Source organism: Oncorhynchus tshawytscha, linkage group LG11, assembly GCF_018296145.1.
Source record: "Oncorhynchus tshawytscha isolate Ot180627B linkage group LG11, Otsh_v2.0, whole genome shotgun sequence".
NCBI lineage: Eukaryota > Metazoa > Chordata > Actinopteri > Salmoniformes > Salmonidae > Oncorhynchus > Oncorhynchus tshawytscha.
In genome coordinates, this window is record NC_056439.1 from 25759556 (window position 1) to 25781638 (window position 22083).

Genomic DNA, 22083 nt, shown 5'->3' on the forward strand with positions numbered 1-22083 from the left:
GGCATAAAATCATATTTTTAAAACTAACCTTAACACTAACCTTAACCCCACTGCTAATGTTATGCCTAACCCTACTCTAACATTTAGACTTAAAAGCTCACTTTTTACGAGACATAGCTAATTTTGACTTTGCAGCTGGCCCATTAAGTGTAAATCGCTTAGTGATGCCTCCAGTACAAGATTCATACTAATACACGTCAACGTGCACAGTGGCTGGCTAACACAAAATGCTTTCTTCTTTACCACACAATGACCAAAGTGAATCTGACGATTTTGTCTTCCAACAAATCATGTTCTAATTACTTAATTTTGTATATAATGATAATTAGAGAAGACATTCATCATTCCATCATTATCCTAAGCCTAATGGTTAAACAATAAACGACCGCATGCACGTGACCTTGCCATGTCAAGTGCGGGGGAATCAACCCAACTCATCCCTAGACCTTAACAGAATAATGACTTTGAGCCTTTATAATGTGAATTGTGCCTATCAACCATGTTATTAATAAAAATGACATTGCTATACACTGATCTGGCTCCATAGCTAATTAGTCTTTACTTTTTAATTTTCCACATCCCCTAAAGTTTATTACAATTACCCTATCAATTCATCTCAATAGGCATTTATAATAGAATCTAACACACCTGTGCCTTTTCATTGATTGATAGAAAAACTATTGGATAGCCTATATTTGGATAAATATGCAAGCAAGATTTAGTTCTGTATTTCAAGATGAATATTTGCGTTTGGCACATCAGTTATAATTGACATTGTGTTCTAAACGTATTACTAACCTTTTATAATGTCTTATAACCTAGTTAAGTTACACATTTAGTTATTATAAATAGCTTACATTATGAATAGAGCCTACATATGAAATGACTAGGCACAGCTATTATTACATTGTTGTAATAAGCATGTCATTGCCTTGCCAAAACGGACTATAGTTGATAGGCTAGTCCACTACTTAGACTAGATGTCAGTGCCGACTTGTTATGTATAGTTACAGTGCCCTAATACGCAGATATATATTCACCATCTAGTCTCTCCTGGTCCAACATCTTCTCTTCCATGCAGTCTTTCTTGGTCCAACATCTTCTCTTCCCATGCGAAGCAAGACTGATTTACAGTGTAAACTGCAGTGTTTCCGAGGCCATACATTCTACACCTGCCCTGCATCTAAACTACATTCCCAGCCCGCGTATCACTGACTCTCTCTGTGCGGGTTGTCACTAGTTACCAAAGCCACAAAGTCTAAATGTACTAGACTATATCGTAGTAATTCATGAAAACAAAAATGTGCGTTTTGGTATTGATTTATGGTTATGGTTAGGCATACAGTTAGCAGTGTGTTTTAGATCAGTGTATAAGGTTAGTGTTAGGTTTGAAGACAGATTTTAAGAATATCAATTGTAAAAAAAAAACATATATATATATATATATATATATAAAATAGGCGTGGTTTGTGGCTGTGGTAACTAGTGACGACCCTCTGCGCGCTTTGTGTGCCAACATTTGCTCTGCGTTCCATATCTGGAATGAACGATCCAATGGAGCAAAGTAATGCACGATGGGAGTGGTTCCGTTATGAGGTCACCGTGAGGGTCTGATTGAACAGGGGGCGCAGCAGCAGGCGGAGAGTTGCACTGGATGATGATAAACATGAGAGAGAGAGAGAGAGAGAGAGAGAGAGAGAGAGAGAGAGAGACACACACACACTGAATATGCGATAGCAAGAAACAGTTTATTTCAATTAGGCTAGTAAAGCGAATCTCGGATAGGAAGGTGACCAGAGGATTGCGCTTCTACGCGAGGGAACATATATTATAGAGCCGTTCTGTTGCAGTTGCAGACGAGCTGAACAGGAAGAATTCCCTTGCTTTCTGAGAGCGAGAAGGAGTGACTCTGAGGCAATGAGACATAAGAACAGTGAAGAAAGTTTCAATTTCTAAAACAAACTGAAACTCACGACTACAGCGCGGAACACAGAAACCATGCACTCTATATACAGTGTGGGGTAATTGCCGTTTCATGCGCATTTTAACGGATCGTTTTCTTTGCTATTTTACAAGAACCAGGACAAAAGTTTATCTAACGGAACGTATAACAACATACAGCACAAATCTAGACTGTTTACCGGAACGTTGAGCCTTTTAGAAGAACTGTGGTGTTCTTCGCATTGCATAGCTTAGCTGGTATTTTCTACCTCGCTGGACTGGTGATTTGTGGGTCCGCGGGCGGGTTGTGGATATATATATATATTTTTTCTCCCATGGCCTCTGCCAGGATGTACTTTATAACGAGATGCATTTTAATATCCATGATTTGGAAGAGCAACCGGGCTCTTTTATGTCTGCCGTGTGATGAATCTAAATGCGAGGAGCCAAAGCATTGCTCTGGCGCCGTGGTGCTCGGTATCTGCGGCTGCTGCTCCGTCTGCGCCAAACAGAAAAACGAGAGCTGCGGTGGTGTCTACGGTCTGTACGGGACTTGTGACCGGGGGCTCCGGTGCGTGATCAGACCACCGCTGAACGGTGGATCCATCACGCAGTATGAAGTCGGAGTCTGTGAAGGTTTGTATTCTATTTACACTGTTTCACCATAACGAATACGGCTTATGCTCTGCATAAAAGTTCAAACAAAACACATACACAAAATCACATGTATAGTCTAGTCTAAAATGCATCATATAGAAGTCTTTAAAATGAGTTGAAAATAATAGCAATGGGCAATGTTTTCTCTATTAGGCTGCTAGTTAACCTATTATACAATATGCCTAATAATGTTAGACTGGCTAATAATAATGATGAATAGATTATTATTGTGTAGCTTTAGCCTACATACTATGAAGTTATTCCTATTTCAAAAGTGAATGATGTGGCTTTCACGCTGTTTTCATTTCTACAGTCAAAGTAGAGCTACATAACTTGTAGCTGCATAAACATGTCTGTCCATGCTGCTGGTCTGGCGGTGTGGTGGGGGTTTGGAATAAGAGCCTGATTGAGCAAGCGAGCTGGTTAATGTGTTTGCAGGATGTCGGTTTTCCATTTCTTTAGGGTAATGCTAACGGGTTTCGTGCTGTTTTTGGACGCGGTGCCAGCCCCTCTTTCCGCTGAGGCTGGTTGGTTTTTCAATGGAATGTCTGCTATGCAACTCAATTTACGCGTCAGCGCCGTTTATTTTACATCGCCCCGAACGAATAGGACATTAACTGTCTGCTAATACCTGGAATCACAGGTGTCGCCTATTATCAAAGACAGTACAGTATGAAGATAGGAATAAACTGATTATCCAATAGAAATCCCCGATCACACTTGTAGGCAATGCCATGGCGACGTTGGCAAGCTAAACTCAAGCGCAGAAAAACGTCATCGCTTATAACGTTTGTCTCGCGCCTGACTGCGCGTGTGCAGGCCGTCAAATCAAAGTCATTCCTTCGATATAAAGTAGTTTTAGACGAAAATTAAAACCTAACAGTTTGTCACTTTTACGAGATTGGAGTAATAAAATGTTCAGCTACTTAAGACATTGACTCGAATGTAGGCTGTTCTTTAGATTTCGTGAAAATGTACAACTAAGGAATAACTTTTCACTTCTCTTATTGACATCTCAAACCCCAATCCCCGGCCTGGTCTGTTTGGTCTGTTTCACAAGCTTTCCCGGAAGTCTTGCGATGTTGCGCCTCGGTTTAGAAACTCTGCTATTATCCTTTGTGGCCATGTCGGAATTCGTGGTAAAATGCCAACATCAGGGTTTCCCAACTGACGTCACGCGGGCCGAATTTGGCCTGTTGGTGGTTTTATTTAGACCCCAAGTTTTAAATAAAATACATTTTTTGTTTCATTGTTGGACATAAAAGACTGTAAAAACAGCAGGTGGTGAGAGACTGGTGGTGGTGGTAAAGTGGGAGATTTGTACAGGGTAAAAGGGATCTTGAAGATCTGTAAAAACAGCTCCAAGTGATTTTTATTTAAGAAATCTGTGTACATATGTAAGCAAGGTTTGAAATCATTATGTTTTATGCTAACATTATACTGTATCTGTTTAGGCTTCTTGCGGTCAATTTGCAGTCTACAAATTATTTCAAATTGTGTTCCGGCCCACGGACCAACCGCTCAAGAACGAATTGGCCTGCGGCTGAATCTAATTGATGATCCCTGGCCTACATTTACCTTCTTAGTAATTTCACTAGTCGAATGTTGATGAAGGGGCTGGAGTCCTTGAACATTGCAGAAATAAACAATCTGACAGCTTTTGATTTAATATTAAATTCCTTTGACATGGGAGAATAGTTCAATAATTGTTTTGTATTTTCTTCAAGCTACAATCCCCAGTCCAAACAATTAAAAGACACACATCAAATTAAGTGGCCACTTCTGATGATGTATCCTGATGTCTGACAAGTATACACTTGCAGGGCAAGGGGCGAGGAAGGAAATAATGATTTTTAAATGGACCGCCCATGCCCGGAAATTTGTCACTCGTTCATCCTGCGATGATTGTGTTTTCAGCCAGCGGTAGCATGTGGGTGCTTTATATGCACTACAGTCAATTATGATTGCATGTCTACTTATATTAACTATATCATTATTAATATACGCCTACTGTATGATAGCTGGCAAATTAATTAGCTAACTAACGTTAGCCTGCCTAGCTGGAACTTCTGAAGAAGAAAAATGTTTTATTTCTACAATTTCCAAAAGATAACCAAACAAAAACATATTTACTTTTTACGAGACGTGTTTGTGCCGTCATGTGCATTAGTAGCACAATTTCGAACTTATTTGCATTCATTTTTACTTACACTTGTATGTTGACTTCTCCATTGATGTTGTTTTTAAGTTTTGGCTGACTTTTCTTAGCGGATGAACAATCATCGCGAATTGAATTCTGTGGAGTTTCAGGCCCGGAGTGAACATAAATGTACACTCGCAAATTCGACTGAAAACGAGGGCTGAGGGGCTTACCTTGCAAACTTCCCTTGCTTGTCTAATCATTTGAACCGCCCTCCAAGATGGTGATTGGGATTCCCCCAAGGGCATAAGGAGGGTAAGTGGACGAGGGTGTCTTTATTGAGTTTGAACTGAAGTTTGAACCGAAGCCATTGAATCCAGTGGAGGCTGCTGAGAGAAGGAGGGCTCAAAATAATGTCTGGAATGGAGTCAATGGAGTGGTATCAACCACATCAAAGACGTGGTTTACATGTGTTTAATACCATTCCATTGACTCAATTCCAGCCATTATTATGGGCCGTTCTCCCCTCAGCAGTCTCCACTGATAGAATCCCAGTGGAGAGGAAAACGGATTAATATAATGAATGCTTTTAAAGCCAATGTGATATCTGTTACAGTATGTCTCATTCTAAAGGCGCTGACAGACTGTGCCGTGGACGGGGTTACCCATTCATTTTCAGTGAAGCCTAGGCGGGGGGCGAAATTCTATCTAGGCGGACAGCCCGAGCGGTCAGTTGTGCTCCTGCTTGTGGAAGCCACTCAGCTGAGGAAGAGAAAATAGAATTCTGCAATGCGAAAGGGATAACTGCCCAAAATTAGTCTTTTCCAGCAGGTGGCATTTTTTTGGCAAGGAGGTTTTGTGTGGAGGTCAATGAGAGAGTGTCAAATTTGGTAAAAAAGAAATTGAATGGATAATTTGTTATGTGTGACTTATTTGACCGAATAGAAGTTTCGCAATGATTAGGTTTTTATGAGTGTACTGATATAAGTAAGACACAAAACATCCCGGCAACTTTGAGAAAAAAACACTTTATATTGAAGTTGTACCTTGTCGTCACTTGTTACCATAGCCACAAAGTAATAACCCCCTCTTATTTCTACAATTTATCTCCTTAAAATATGATTCTAAAGCTAACCTTAACCTCACTACTGACATTATGCCTAACCTTTAATGAAGAACAAAAAGGTCATTTTAGTTTTCAGGAATTATTACGTTGTGCCTGTTGTTCAAATGCGTATTTGCCCTCTCATTGGCTAGAATGGTCCCACCTGATCTTGCCTCCTCCCGACTGGCCTCTATTTTCGAAGACATTTCTTTTCATTGTTTTCAAAGATGGCGCCAACAGACTTCGTAGCTCTGCTCTTAGCTCCTAAGTACAAGCATTTTGCTACACCCGCAATAAACATCTGATAAGTATGTGTATGTGACCAATAAAATTGGATTTGATTTGATTTAGAGTATCTGGTCAATATAACAGATTATCTGTGATTCTGCTCTATTATTTGTTGTTGACCAATCACTGTCAAAAAACACAAAAAAACGGAGCCCGTGAGTGGTGATACAGAAGGACCAGCTAACTTGTCCACTAGCTAGCTGGCTAACACCAGTCACATTTAACAATTAGAATCGTAGTTTTCTAACCCATTTTTGGATTAATAATTTCTGTTGCATGTAAGTATGTTTTTATGCATGCTTATGTTGTTATAGCGTTAATTTATTTGCAATTTGATCAAGTTTGTTTATTTCGTTGCAATGTTCACCGAAGGCTGTCGCATAGACTGTGGGCTGTCGTCCTCGTATGTGAAGGCACTAGCCGCTTTTACTAGAGAGACAAATTGTGTACTCGGCCGGGTACTTTACGATATTCTGCTGGATGTCTGAAAAGCGCTTAAATACTTAAATGAAATGAACCCTTTACACTCGTGGGAAGTGGCCTATATGGATAGGGCCAAAATGAAATGTTTATAACAGAAGAAATATGAGAAGCATATGCATAACCATGGTAGCAATTTAAAGGGAACAATTTGGAGATTATGGGGAAATTATCCGACCAAAACTGAGGACACAACAGTTCACCTGACACAAGACTGAATCCAAACATTACACTGTGGATTTTATGTGCATTTTACATTTACTGTACTTTTGGCAGCATTTGTCGATAACGAAATCTGAAAATAATCTGTATACATTCAGTAACATAATAATATTCATGGGAAATGTGGGGTAGGTGCAACATAAGACAAAAAAATGACAAGGGTTTGAGTAAGCAGTCTAACTGGAGTCTCCAAGTGGCCACACACCTCTCCAAAGTGCACAAAGTTAGTAAATAATTTCAGTCCATTTTTTTTGACTCAAGGTCCTTTTTTGAGGTCTCCTAGCTGTGCCATTAATAAATATTCTTTGGGATCGGTGTCCCTTCCACAGGACGGTTGAGCTAACATAGGCTTATGCGATTAGCATGAGGTTTTAAGTAACAAGAACATTTCCCAGGACTTAGACATATCAGATACTGGCAGAAAGCTTAAATGATTGTTAATCTAACTGCACTGTCCAATTTACAGTCACTATTACAGTGAAAGAATACCATAATATTGTTTGAGGAGAGTGTACAAATTTTAACATGAAAAGTCTAGATACAAGATTTTGAACAGAAACGCAATGGTTCATTGGATCAGTCTTAAACGTTTCACACACACTGATGCCATCTAGTGGCCAAAATCTAAATTCCATCTGGGATGGAATAATACATTATGGCTTTTCTCTTGCATTTCAAAGATGATGGTACAAAAAAATACAAAATAATGTTTTTCTTTTCCTTTGTATTATCTTCTACCAGATATATTATGTTATATTCTACTACATTCCTTTTACATTTCCATAAATGTCAAAGTGTTTCCTTTCAAATGGTACAAATAATATGCATATCCTTTCTTCAGGGCCTGAGCTACAGGCAGTTAGATTTGGGAATGTCACTTTAGGCGAAAATTGAAAAAAAGGGGCGAATCCTTAAGAGGTTTTTAAGGAACTGAAGCAATCACACTTGTATTTGTTCGTTTGGAACACAGCCCTACATCCCAACCATCACACAAGTACTGTTTTTGTTTTGTCACAGCTGTCGTTGAAGGAAGACCAAAGCTCAGTGTGGTGAGCGTACATGATCCTTTATTTTGGAATGATGCCAACAATACAAAAATGAACGTGACGCTTACGAGGGCTAAGTGCCACAAACACAAGTCAGCTACCCACACCGAAAGAAGGAAAAAGGGCTACCTAAGTATGATTCCCAATCAGAGACAACGATAGACAGCTGTCCCTGATTGAGAACCATACCTGGCCAAAACAGAAATAAAGAAACATAGATAACAAAACATAGAATGCCCACCTCACATCACACCCTGACCTAACCAAATAGAGAAATAAAACGGCTCTCAAAGGTCAGGGCGTGACATGTTTACTCAATCTAAAAACTGTCCATTATTAAAGACATCCTCTGAAACTTTGTCGACTAGTAAGTATTTTCTAAACCTCCCGCTTTGGGCTGGATGTATCATTTTGTAGTTCATACATGCGTATTCTTTAGGCAGAATTACTATCTTACCTCAACTAACCACTAAATCCCTAGTTTGAAAGCGACTGTTTTCTGGAACCTGTGCGGCGCCATTTTCCCCGAAATTTTCCCCATGTGGGCCAGCCCCCTAGCAATTCGAGTTTCAGCCCCTTGTCATTTGAGTGACAGCTAGCAAACACGCAGCAGAAATAAAGAGAGCAATGACGTGGTGCACATATCTGTACATATTTGACCTAGTACGCAATTTTCGAGGACCACTTTTGGCTCGTGAGCACTACTTTCAGATCTACTGGCTAAAAAGTATGCAATAGTACCGGAGAACCCTCTTTAATCGCAATCTGGGTCAGGTGGGCATAATTTTAAAGCTTTTACTGCCAACATGACTAGCTAAGTTTTAAAATATGATCTTGCGGTAAGTCACTTCAGAGAAACAGATAGTCATTTTGGTAGGCAAAGTATGGATTCATGAGGGCATTGAGGTGCGTGTTCCGCTGCAAATTTTCTTCACAATACGACAAACAGGATATTTTTGTTCAGAACAACCCAGGGTAGGAAGTTATGTAATTCTTGTAACTGTACATCAAACATAGTGATCATAAACGTTGACACTATAAATTACATGAGTTTTATAATATGGAAATGTGAGGTGCACATACAAATCCCATACAAAGCTGTAAAGCGGAAACCATGAGGTCTAACGTCACGTATAGCATGTAACTGTACAGCCACTACATTCCAATTTAGGTGCTTATCAGTCACCAAATCTGCCATTTTCAACTCGTATACAGGTTGTTAGTGTAAAGGGCTACTCAGGCTGAATTTAACCAAATGAATCAAATGAGATTCATAGCCTACTGCTCAAAGATATGAAAGCTTTTCCAATATATGACAATATCTGTGTGGAGAAAGACAACCCCTGACATTATTTACCCTATATGCAGCCTTACTGTAGACACAAACAGAGCCTTAGAGGACGCCACAGAGAGAGACACAAGGAGTCGGGTTTCAACAGGGGTGGCCATTAATGGAAACATGTTGATGAGAGTCTGATATGTTTGGCCAGTAAGTAGTCTCTCAGGTGGGTAATGTCTAATGCAAGGCCTGTGGAACAAAAAACAGCAAAGGTCTCCTGGAGGGTTGAACCAGATCAAAGCATGGAACGCCAGTTACACCACCACTACAGAGCATGACCTTCGCCCCACCCGCACACTCCCCACATCCAACCTTCGATGTTCCCCGTTCCCCACAGGGCCTTTCCCCAACATATTAGAGCTGTAGTCACCCCCACCTCCAAACCCTAATGTTCCCTTAGCTGTCCCCAGAGACCTTATATTCACCTGGCTCATCAGAGCCCTAGTAGTCGCCATGCGCTGACATGCCTGCTGCTGTTCATAGTGTCACAGAGGCAGAGCACACAATGGGTCATGCCTCATGACAGCTAATGTCGGCTGTAATGACTCATGATGAATGATGATGAGTGTCACAACGACACAGGCAGAGTGCGGGCCTTCGTTGGTGTAGCAAAAGGGCCTCTGCTCCGCCATACCTCAGAGGCACTTCAGTCAGATACTGTTACTGTCGGAGAGCTTCTCCCTTTACACAAAGGGTCAGATGAAATGAATGCCTTTTAGCCCCTAAACTTATATCCAGGCAGTCCTGGGCAGGTGTTCAAACAAATCCGATCACATTTCAAAACCAACAGGTCATATCAGCCAGAGCCAGGAATTCTCACTGATCACTCTCACTTCGGACAATCACACTGGGTATAAGTGGCTTACCCCAAGCTCACCTCCATCAGATCCTCAGAACGGTGCCTGGCTAATGGGATAACGTGGAACAAAGAGCACCAGAAGACTGAAGGCTCTGGGGCTTCAGGGTCGTCCTAGTGGGGATGATGGCCCTGCTGTGGATGCTATGTATTTTTCTGTTCCAGTTCCTCAGTTAGTACTGTTGGATGGTCTGGGTTTCAGGGGACATTAGCTGCACTCAGGAGCTCTCTGACACAGAAGTTACATTACCGCTCAGGCAGGCAGGCAGCTCCAAGTTTCAGGCCAAATACCGCCTCAAGGCTCTCATCCTTTACAACACACTGACTGTCTTACATCCAATCTGTCATTTCTATTTCTACATCATTTTGCTGTTGTATAGTTTGACAGCCATGTGAGAGATAAACAACTGCAGTGATAATTATTATCTGATTTTGAACAGTATCACACTACCAGACACAAGTGTTTGTAGTCAGTAGTTTACAAGGTTTTTGAAGTATGTAGATGGAATAATAATCGCTCATGCATATGTATGTATGTATGTATGTCTCAATGAATTACTTTATACATCATTCACAGAATGATTAGAGGAAGGAAGGAGAGCTTCCTATTCACTTGGGCCGATTAAAGAGGAAATTGAGGTAAACAATAGGTTCTACCTTATCCTTGATGTTAACCATATTGGACGTAATTGATTACGTGCACTAGTTGTTTAGAGTCTGAATGGTCTGTCTCATAGGAATAGCTCCCAGGTCTACCAGGGGGCATTATGCAAATATAAGTCTACAAATTGTGTAATGCTAACATAATATACTATTTAGAAAACACTTTTATACAAAGAAATATAATGAGTGCATAACATTTTAGTGTATGTGTCCCCATTGGGAATCGAACCCACGACCCTGGCGTTGCTAGCACCACCTACCCCTACTCTCAGTGGGCTTACACAATAGGGTCTTCTTGGGGTGTCTGTCACTGAACACGAAGCCATCATCTGGCCCCAAATGGCAAAGCTATAGCTGCAAATGACTTTGAAGTGACACTGTTCTTAAAAAGTACGCCATGAATTCCAAGCATGGAGTTCCTCGCACACCATGGTGTCACAGTACACCATTGTCACATTGTTTGAGTGGCTCTCAAGGAGTAATAGTCAAAATTAACCAGAAGACAATGAGTGCAATTATAGGAATGGTTAAGTAATGATCATAACCGAATGAGGCTGTATGGCAAAATTACTAGTTGATCTTGGTTATGAACTCATCTAAAGATTATTAATCAAAATTGGACTGCGGTCAACACAAGATTCATTGCATCAGTGCTTTTCAAATCTAAATTAAAGTCCCTCCATTGATGCCCAACAGCGGTGTTGATCAAATGTTGATGTGAAATTAAATGTCACTGAGATAAGACCAGAGCCGTGTTACAATGCTAGAAAAACAAATCTCAATGTGTGCCGTGCAATATGGCTGGCTCTGGCTGGCTCCCTTGTTTTTCAAATGGTAATGTGGCCAAATGAAATTGGTTTCTTTCGACATAGAAATGTCTTCTGTCTTCTGTCAAGAAGAAGGTTAAAAACTTGAGAGGAACTAGGACACATCCTCTTCCTCTTTTCACTTGGCTCACAGAAGCAGATCTGAATGTTAGTGAAGCTGCCTGCTTGTCAGACTTATGCCAAATAATTTAGTGCGTTAAAAACAACATTACATAATTCTGAGTGACAAAAAAAACAGGAAGTCCATACAACAGAGATTCTAACAAGAGGATAGAATGTTCTATATTTTTGGTGTGTTCTGTTGCTGTTCAGCATTGCCCTCTAGCCTATCTACACAAGCTACATGCATGCTATACAGGAGCATGATGGCTGGGGAGGAATAATAAAAAATAATATATTTCCTTAGCTCACACCCTCGTCTAAGGCAATGTGCATAGTTTACATTTTTACTTAGTGATGTTAGCCATTTCTGCAGCTGGATATTTACAGAATGAGATGAGCTGCAGTTCCACGGAGGTCCATTCTCAAGGGCTTCCTGTTGGACAGGCATCCACTTGGGACTTCCTGACAGTGTTTAAAGGTGCACTTCACATAAATGGTACACCATAGTGCTACCAATGCCTATTAAAAAAGGGAAGACAATAACCACCATTACTGAAACTGACATTTCAGTATTTTCAGTGATAAAGATTTCCATCAGGCTTATTTGTCAAACATTATTAGCACATGATAAACACTACCGTACCCAGAGTGCACCTGGAGCATGTACTGTAACAATGACTCTCCTCATTACTGTTGTGCTCGGAACATAGGTGTCACTTCACATTTGCAGGCATCTATTGATAGTGGAACTAAACTACTTTTCTCTGTTCTATATGTCTCAAATGTTCTCTCTTTCAACCACTGGCAATGACATCCATCCATCTAAAAATCCATCTAAAACTCAAAGACACAATCTGTCATTTTAATAGCCTGACCCTGCTACTTTGTTTGGTAAGATGAGGGATGGGGCTGTGGAAATTAAACCACTCTCAAATTCTCCACCATCTCAGATTGATAATCCTGCAGCAACAGGAAATGTGAATTATTATGTGGATTATAATTAATGGACATTTTTGTAAGGGAACATTAAGTCTAACATTTCAAAGTGGAAATTACAAACTTCAGAAGCCTTTTTAAACCTCAAATACACTACAAGCGTTTAATTTCTTGCATTGCAGAAAAGTTCTCCTGCAACATGGTGATCAAATTAAGATCCTACATCTGTAGGCACAGAGGGGACGTGAACCACCCAACCTAAATCAATCCCAGATGCCTCATTTTCTCTTACACCCTCCAGTCATTCACTTGACTGATTTATGAGTAGATTTCAATGCAATAAAATATTGTTTCCACTTTCCAATCACTATAATGTGATTTTGGGAATAACACTGTGCGATAACACTTAGAGAGAAATGAAGACACTTAATTGAGTGACGCCACAGGCCATGACATGCTCACCAGCTCAAATAAGATCCCGACACTCAATGGTGAGACAACACTTTAACACCTTTGCCAAAAGATGGATGTGACTGCCGCCAAGGCGGATTTTGTGCCCCAGTGTCTTTCTGATGCTCCCACAAATAGGGCCAGTGAAGGCTGGATTCAATTTGTTGAGAACACAGATTATTGTCTGTAGTGAGTGAAGACAAGTGGAAATTTGTACCTTTTCCACCACTGCCTCCTCCTTATCATGTTCCTCCTCTTTGTCCCTGAAGTCCCTCGAACAGACGTGGGTTCAAATACTATTAAAAACTATTCAAATACTTTATCTGGGCTTTATTGAGATTGCCTGGCATAAATGGAACCAATAGAATAGTCACAAAATGGCAACCACCTGGCACTCCAGGCAGACTAGAGCAAATGCTAAAAGTATTGGAACAATTTCAAATAGTATTTGAACCCAGGTCTGCCATCAACTGGCAGTCTGTCCTCAAGGGACAGACTGCCATATAACTTCCAAGCCTGGATAGTGGATATCGTTTAGGGCCAGAAGTAGAGATGAAAGGGTTAGGGTTGTCTGGCAGGACTAAAGAAGATATAAAAGTTAGGTTAGAAACCTAAGCGAGCGAATCACACACAAAGCCTCAGGACAGGAAGAGCACAGCAGCTTCTGTAGCTAAATCCATGAAAATTACATATTTTCCTAAAGGCAAAAAAAACATTTTTATTTTTGCTTTAATGTTGCATCATTTTGTCTCACAAAGACAGTTATTTAATTCCCCTCTCCTACTCAACATAGTGTACATTTAAAAGTGTTGCCCAGTGTAGTCAAAAATGTGATTTTCCTATTTTTTATATATATTTCCACACAATGAGGTTGGAATAATACTGGGAAATTGTAAAAATGATGGTAATGCCCTTTTAGTGGACGAGCTGTTTGAAAAGACCGCCTGCAATTTTAGCCTGTTAAGGTGGGATGGAGTTTTGGCCTACCTGGAGAAATCACCAGGTGGTCATTTAGTTGATAGACCAAGAAGAAAGAGAGTTCTTAACCTCTTTGCCAATAAGAGCTAGTTTTCCCCTCAGACCAGTCTCAGACAGTCCTAACAAAACTTTTGCTTGAGAAATTGCTCATTGCTAAGAAGCTATTTTTGTTTCTTTTTTCCAATTTTAATTGAAAACAATTACATTAAGGTACTTACTTTTTACCCAGAAATGATTTGAAATTGAGATAAAAATGGCTGCATTGGGCCTTTAAGCGTTTGAATTATCTTTCCTCTTGAGTAATTAAAACACTGAACCAAAAGATAAACGCAACATGTAGTGTTGTTTCATGAGCTGAAATAAAACATCCCAGAAATTGGCCATATGCACAACAAGCTTATTTCTATAAAAACGTTTTGAGCAAATTTGTTTACATCCCTGTTAGTGAGCATTTCTCAATTGCCAAAATAATCTATCCACCTGACAGGTGTGGCATATCAAGAAGCTGATTAATGTGGCAATATGTAACTTTTTGGGCGACCCGACCAAATTCACCTAGAAATGTGAGTTATAGACCTATCATTCTACTTGAAAGCAAGTCTAGGAAGTGTGTTTCCCGTTCTTCAGTTTTGTTTCTACATGTTTTACTTTCGGTTTTGTACACCAGCTTCAAGCAGCCGAAACAACAATATTTTTGGTTATGGAAAATATATTTCACAGTGGTTTAGATAGTACAATGATTCTCTACATTATACTCGCTTATTTTGTCACATAATCTAAAATTAGGCGAACTATTTGAGTTTTAGCAACCAGAATATGACAGAGGGATTTCTGCATAGTGCATCTTTAAACAGCATGATCATTTCACATGTGCACGTTGTGCTGGGGACAATTAAATGTGCAGTTTTGTCACACAACACAATGCAACAGTTTTGAAGGAGCATGGATTTGGCATGTTGACTGCAGGAATGTCCACCAGAGCTGTTACATAAGCAGCCATAAGCTGCCTCTCTACCATAATCCACTTCCAACATCCGGCTTCTTCACCTGTCGGGATCGTCTGAGACCAGCCACCCGGACAGCTGTGGGTTTGCACAACAGATGAAACCGTCTCAGGGAAGCTCATCTGCGTGCTCGTCGTCCTCACCAGAGTCTTGACCTGACTGCAGTTTGGCGTCGTAATCGACTTCAGTGGGCAAATGCTCAGCTTTGATGGCCACTGGCTCGCTGGAGAAGTGTATTCTTCACGGATGAATCCCGGTTTCAACTGTAGTGGGCCTTTGGCAGACAGCGTGAATGGTGTCCTGTTGGCAAGCGGTTTGCTGATGTCAATGTTGTGCACAGAGTGCCCAATTGGTGACGGTGGGGTTATGGTATGGGCAAGCATAACCTACGGACAACAAACACAATTGCATTTTATCGATGGCAATTTTAATGCACAGAGATACTGTGACGAGATCCCGAGGCCCCTTGTCATGCCATTCAACCGTCGCCGTTTCAGCATGATAATGCACGGCCCTAAAAATGTCCCAGTTCTTACATGGCCTATATACTTACCAGACATGTCACCCATTGAGCATGTTTGGGATGCACTGGATCGACGTGTCGACAGTGTGTTCCAGTTCCCGCCAATATCCAGCAACTTCACAAAGCCATTGAAGAGGAGTGGGACAACATTCCACAGTCCACAATCAACATCATTATTAACTCTACGCGAAGGAAATGTGTTGTGCTGCATGAGGCAAGTGGTAGTCACACCAGATACTGACTGGTTTTCAGATTATTTTTTTAAGGTATCTGTGACCAACATCTGTATTCCCAGTCATGTGAAATCCATAGATTAGGGCCTAATGAATGTATTTCAATTGACTGACTTCCTTATGTGAACTGTAACTCAGTACAATCTTTGAAATTGTTGCATGTTGAGTTTATATTTTTGTAGGTACCTTGTAGGTACCTTCAGTGCCAGCTAATGCTGCCTCCTTCTATATGCAGGCAGGGCCCCCTGCTAAAATAACTATCAGGTGCCACCACAGGGAACCAGAGCTATCCTTATACAAAATCACAGGGACTTCAGATGCAATGGGGCTGTAACTTCAACAGGTTCCTTTTAGCATTGCTTTGGTGTTGGGTTTGGTGTTTCAGCCAACTTTTACAACTCTCATGAGGCCAAATTCAAATTTGAGATACAGAATGTGTGCAATGCTTCATAACTCAAATTTCCACATAAATCATGCACGGATGTCAATAGGTTTCCAAGAACGTTTGAGCTAGGCAATGCCCCTTATGAATTATTACAGCATTTTTGGAAGAGAAGTTATGATTCTACATCTTCCATTTAAAAAGGAATACAGTAGTGTATATCACGATAACAGACATATGGCAAAATCACCAAATCTTTTCTTTGATTCTCGCCTGTGCATTCAAGGCCAAACCTTTTATGTACACATGCAGTGTTGTGTAGTGCTAGATATTTAGATAGTGATGAGTCACATGTACATTGTGTTCTCGGACCTCAAACCATATGCATTTCACAGACAACACAGAGCTCTTTTCAATAACTATAGTCAGTGACCTTGAAGTTCTCATGCTGTACAAGCACTTGATAAGTGGGCATCCTACACATCACATTGTCAAGCAAGGCACAGCAAAGCCGACACATATTTTTTGACAATAATATACACATACTTTACTGTATCTGTCTGTCTACAGTCGTGGCCAAAAGTTTTGAGAATGACAAATATTAATTTCGAAAAAGTTTGCTGCTTCAGTGTCTTTAGATATTTTTGTCAGATGTTACTATGGAATACTGAAGTATAATTACAAGCATTACATTAGTGTTTTATTGACAATTACATGATGTTGATGCAAAGAGTCAATATTTGCAGTGTTGACCCTTCTTATTCAAGATCTCTGCAATCCACCCTGGCATGCTGTCAATTAACTTCTGGAACACATCCTGATTGATGGCAGCCCATTCTTGCATAATCAATGTTTGGAGTTTGTCAGAATTTGTGGGTTTTTGTTTGTCCACCCGCCTCTTGAGGATTGACCACAAGTTCTCAATGGGATTAAGGTCTGGGGAGTTTTCTGGCCATGGACCCAAAATATCGATGTTTTGTTCCCCGAGCCACTTAGTTATCACTTTTGCCTTATGGCAAGGTGCTCCATCATGCTGGAAAAGGCATTGTTCATCACAAAACTGTTCCTGGATGGTTGGGAGAAGTTGCTCTCGGGGGTTGTAATGGTACCATTCTTTATTCATGGCTGTGTTCTTAGGCAAAATTGTGAGTGAGCCCACTCCCTTGGCTGAGAAGCAACCCCACACATGAATGGTGTCAGGATGCTTTACTGTTGGCATGACACAGGACTGATGGTAGTGCTCAAATTGTCTTCTCCGGACAAGTTTTTTTCCGGATGCCCCAAACAATCGGAAAGGGGATTCATCAGAGAAAATGACTTTACCACAGTCCTCAGCAGTCCAAACCCTGTACCTTTTACAGAATATCAGTCTGTCCTTGATGTTTTTCCTGTAGTGAAGTGGCTTATTTGCTGCCCTTCTTGACACCAGGCCATCCTCCAAAAGTGTTTGCCTCACAGTGTGTGTAGATGCACTCACACCTGCCTGCTGTCATTCCTGAGCAAGCTCTGTACGGGTGGTGCCACGATCCCGCAGCTGAATCAACTTTAGGAGACGGTCCCAGCTCTTGCTGGACTTTCTTGGGCGCCCTGAAGCCTTCTTCACAACAATTGAACCGCTCTCCTTGAAGTTCTTGATGATCCGATAAATGGTTGATTTAGGTGCAATCTTACTGGCAGCAATATCCTTGCCTGTGAAGCCCTTTTTGTGCAAAGCAATGATGATGGCACGTGTTTCCTTGCAGGTAACCATGTTTGACAGAGGAAGAACAATGATTCCAACAACCACCCTCCTTTTGAAGCTTCCAGTTTGTTATTCGAACTCAATCAGCATGACAGAGTGATCTCTAGCCTTGTCCTCATCACCTCTCACACCTGTGTTAACGAGAGAATCACTGACATGATGTCAGCTGGTCCTTTTGTCGCAGGGCTGGAATGCAGTGGAAATGTTTTTTTGGCGATTCAGTTCATTTGCATGGCAAAGAGGGACTTGCAAATGATTGCAATTCATATGATCACTCTTCATAACATTCTGGACTATACGCAAATTGCCATCATACAAACTGAGGCAGCAGACTTTGTGAAAATTAATATTTGTGTCACTCTCAAAAACTTTGGCCACGACTGTATACACACACACACAAACATTTCCACACACACTCTCAATGTCACTTTTATGCCCAAAGATGGAAGTGCAAAACATACTGTATGCCAACACATGCTCGAGTGTGCGAGCAAACACACACACACACACACACACACTAATAAGAAGGGAGCTGGAGAAAAAGCACTGCCCTATCTCAAATGTACTGCATGTTTGCACTGCAAATATAACTTCATAATGTGGTGAGCTAGCTAGCCTCAAACAGTACACCTGAATGGCACCCTATTACCTGCAGTACTAGCTAGTCAAGAGGTTGGACACACCTACTGTACTCATTCAAGGGTTTTTATTTATTTTTACTATTTTTTACATGTAGAATAATAGTGAAGATGTCAAACTATGAAATACCACATCATGTTATAACCAAAAAAGTGTTAAACAAATCTAAATATATTTTAGATTTGAGATTCTTCAAAGTAGCCACCTGTAACGGTATCCCTCGTCATCTGAGGAAGAGTAGTCAAGATCGGACCAAAATGCAGTGTGGTACGTGTCCATGTTAATATTTATTTAAACTGAACACAAAACAAAATAACAAGAGACCGAAAACGAAACAGTTCTGTCTGGTGCAGACACAGAGACAGAAAACAACTACCCACAAACCACAGTGGGAAAACAGGCTGCCTAAGTATGGTTCTCAATCAGAGACAACGATTGACAGCTGCCTTTGATTGGGAACCATACCAGGCCAAACGCATAGAACAAAAACATAGAAAAAAGAACATAGAACACCCACCCTAGTCACACCCTGGCCTAACCAAAATAGAGAATAAAAAGCCTCTCTATTGCCAGGGCGTGACACCACCCTTTGCCTGTAGGTGTGTTGGGTCATTGTCCTGTTGAAAACAAATGATAGTCCCACTAAGCGCATTCCAGATGGGATGGCATATCGCTGCAGTATGCTGTGAAACGCCATGCTGGTTAAGTGTGCCTTGAATTCTAAATAAATCACTGACAGTGTCAACAGCAAAGCACCCCAAAACCATCACACCTCCTCCTCCATGCTTCACGGTGGGAACCACACATGCGGAGATCATCCGTTCACCTACTCGGCATCTCACAAAGACACAGAGGTTGGAACCAAAAATCTCAAATTTGGACCCATCAGACCAAAGGACAGATTCCATTGGTCGTGTTTCTTGGCCCAAAAAAGTCTCTTCTTATTATTGGTGTTCTTTAGTAGTGGTTTCTTTGTAGCAATTCAACCATGAAGGCCTGATTCACGCAGTCTCATCTGAACAGTTGATGTTGAGATGTGTCTTGTTACTTGAACTCTGTGAAGTATTTATTTGGGCTGCAATTTCTGAGGCTGGTAACTCAAATGAAGGTATCCTCTGCAGCAGAGGTAACTCTGGGTCTTTCTTTCCTGTGGTGGTCCTCATGAGAGCCAGTTTCATCATAGCGCTTGATGGTTTTTGCGACTGCACTTGAAGAAACTTTCAAAGTTCTTGAAAATGTTCTGCATTGACTGACAATCAAAAAAAGTAATGAGTAAAGTAATGATGGACTGTCGTTTCTCTTTGCTTTTTTGAGCTGTTCTTGCAATAATATGGACTTGGTCTTTTACCAAATAGGGCTATCTTCTGTATACCACCCCTACCTTGTCACAACACAACTGATTGGGTCAAACACATTAAGAAGGAAAGAAATTCCACAATGAACTTTTAACAATTGCGTTTCAGGTGACTACCTTGTGAAGCTGGTTGAGAGAATGCCAAGAGTGTGCAAAGCTGTCATCAAGGCAAAGGGTGGCTATTTTGAGGAATCTCAAATAGAATATATATTTTGATTTGTTTAACACTTTTTTGGTTACTACAAGATTCCATATGTGTTATTTCATAGTTTTGATGTCTTCACTATTATTCTACAATGTTGAAAAAAGTAAAAATAAAGAAAAGCCCTGGAATGAGTATGTGTGTCCAAACTTTTGACTGGTACTGTATATAGTGCACTACTTTTGACCAGGGCCGTTATGACTCTGGTCAAATGTAGTGCACTGTATACAGATGTAGGATCTTCATTTGAGCCAGTTTGATACAGCAGGAAAATAATCCTGCAGAAACAGGGAATGTGAATTATTATTAGGATTCTAATTAAGGGGGCCGATAAATTGTTCATAAGGGAAAATAATGTCTGAAATTTCAAAGTGGAAATTACAAACTTCAGAAGCCTTTTTAGACCTCAAAAACACTACACGTCTTACATTTTTTCAATTGCAGGAAAGTTCTCCTGCCACATGGTGATCAAATTAAGATCCTACATCTGTAAGGGTAGGGTGCCATTTGCGATGTTCCTAATGTCATACACCATAATTATCAATATTTCAGCCGAGGAGTTGACAAAATACAGTAAATGACCTTTATAGTTTCTTATTTGCAGTACATTCTTGGGGTATAGTGTGAGTACTGGTAACAATGTTCAGTTATGAAAACAAATCTTGAATTGAAACATTTATGAAATGATATATTGTTTATTTGATCATGGATTATGTACAGTATGAGGTATGCTGGCAAACATAGATAACAAAACAAAAAAGTTGATGTCCTTGATTTGATGTAATCTTACGTTGACATTGCCCTCAATGTACCTTTCTTCCTGATCAGACGAAAACTGGGACGACGACCAGTTGTTGGGATTTGAGCCGTGCAACGAGAACCTGATCACGGGCTGCAACATCATTGATGGGAAGTGTGAGTGTGACAGCATACGGACCTGCAACAACCCCTTTGAGTTCCCCAGCCAGGACGCATGCCAGACCGCTCTGAGGAAGATTGAAGGTATGATGCATATCAATGAATGTTTACAATGAAATATTAATGGTGGTCTTCTTGGTCCTGTATGGCTCAGTTGGTAGAGCATGGTGCTGGCAACGCCAGAGTCATGGATTCAATTCTTGCTGGGGCCACCCATGTGGAAATATATGCAATTACTATTGAACGTCGCTAAATGGCCTATATGCTATGTTAAAATGTGCCTAGAAATGAATGAAAACACTTGGTATGGTGACGTGTCAGTGAGCCATCATCAATGCTGTTTTGCTGATGATACCTCTTCAAATGAATGGTGGAACATTATTCCCAGAGGGGAACAAATCTCGACACAACACCTCATTCTCTCTCGCTTGCATGACGCTGTTCAAAAGACTGGGGAGAGTAGGGCATGCATGGTCATGTCTTAGGTATCAAGCCACATGTACACAAGGTGTTTTTCATGCGGTCTTATTTATGCATGTTGTCTACTGTTAGCTACCACCTGGATGGACACTTTGTTAGATGCTATGACTTTGAATAGATCCAAGTGAATGGGTACTTAGAATTGTGATCGGACTCGTACTTTACAGTTTTCATACACTCTTAGAAAAAAGAGTTCCAAAAGGGTTCTTCGGTTGTCCCCATAGGACAACCCTTTCTGGTTCCAGGTAGCACCCATCTTCAAAGGGTTCTCCTGTGGGGCCAGCTGAAGAACCCTTTTAGCACCTTTTGTGTAGTGGTTTTCTGGATATTATGTATAGATCCCGTATGTCTCTGCCAGGCTTATAGGATTTATTATTAGCAGAAATTAACTCAGCTAATTGTTGTGTGCTTCGTTGTTATTCATAAATACTCAGACATAAATCAAGCTAAATTATCAATTCCCAGCTTCGTTTTTGAGGGTGGTAAGCAGCCTCCAAACTGATTGAATTTCTGTCACTGAGTCATTATGCAGTGAGCAAATGCCACTCTTTCTTTGTCATGTTCCCATGCTTTGTTT

The 22083-nt window shown here is 40.7% G+C and overlaps 1 protein-coding gene across 1 annotated transcript in view; it reads left to right on the forward strand.

Annotated features, from left to right (window-relative positions):
* Nucleotides 1–1634: 1634 nt before the first annotated feature.
* Nucleotides 1635–22083, forward strand: part of crim1 (cysteine rich transmembrane BMP regulator 1 (chordin-like)) — a 124779-nt gene continuing 104330 nt past the window's right edge. The window contains exons 1-2 of the mRNA XM_024419964.2: nucleotides 1635–2577; nucleotides 20937–21110. Coding sequence (XP_024275732.2) covers nucleotides 2277–2577; nucleotides 20937–21110 — 475 coding nt within the window. The 5' untranslated portion in view covers nucleotides 1635–2276. The remainder of the gene's footprint in view (nucleotides 2578–20936; nucleotides 21111–22083) is intronic.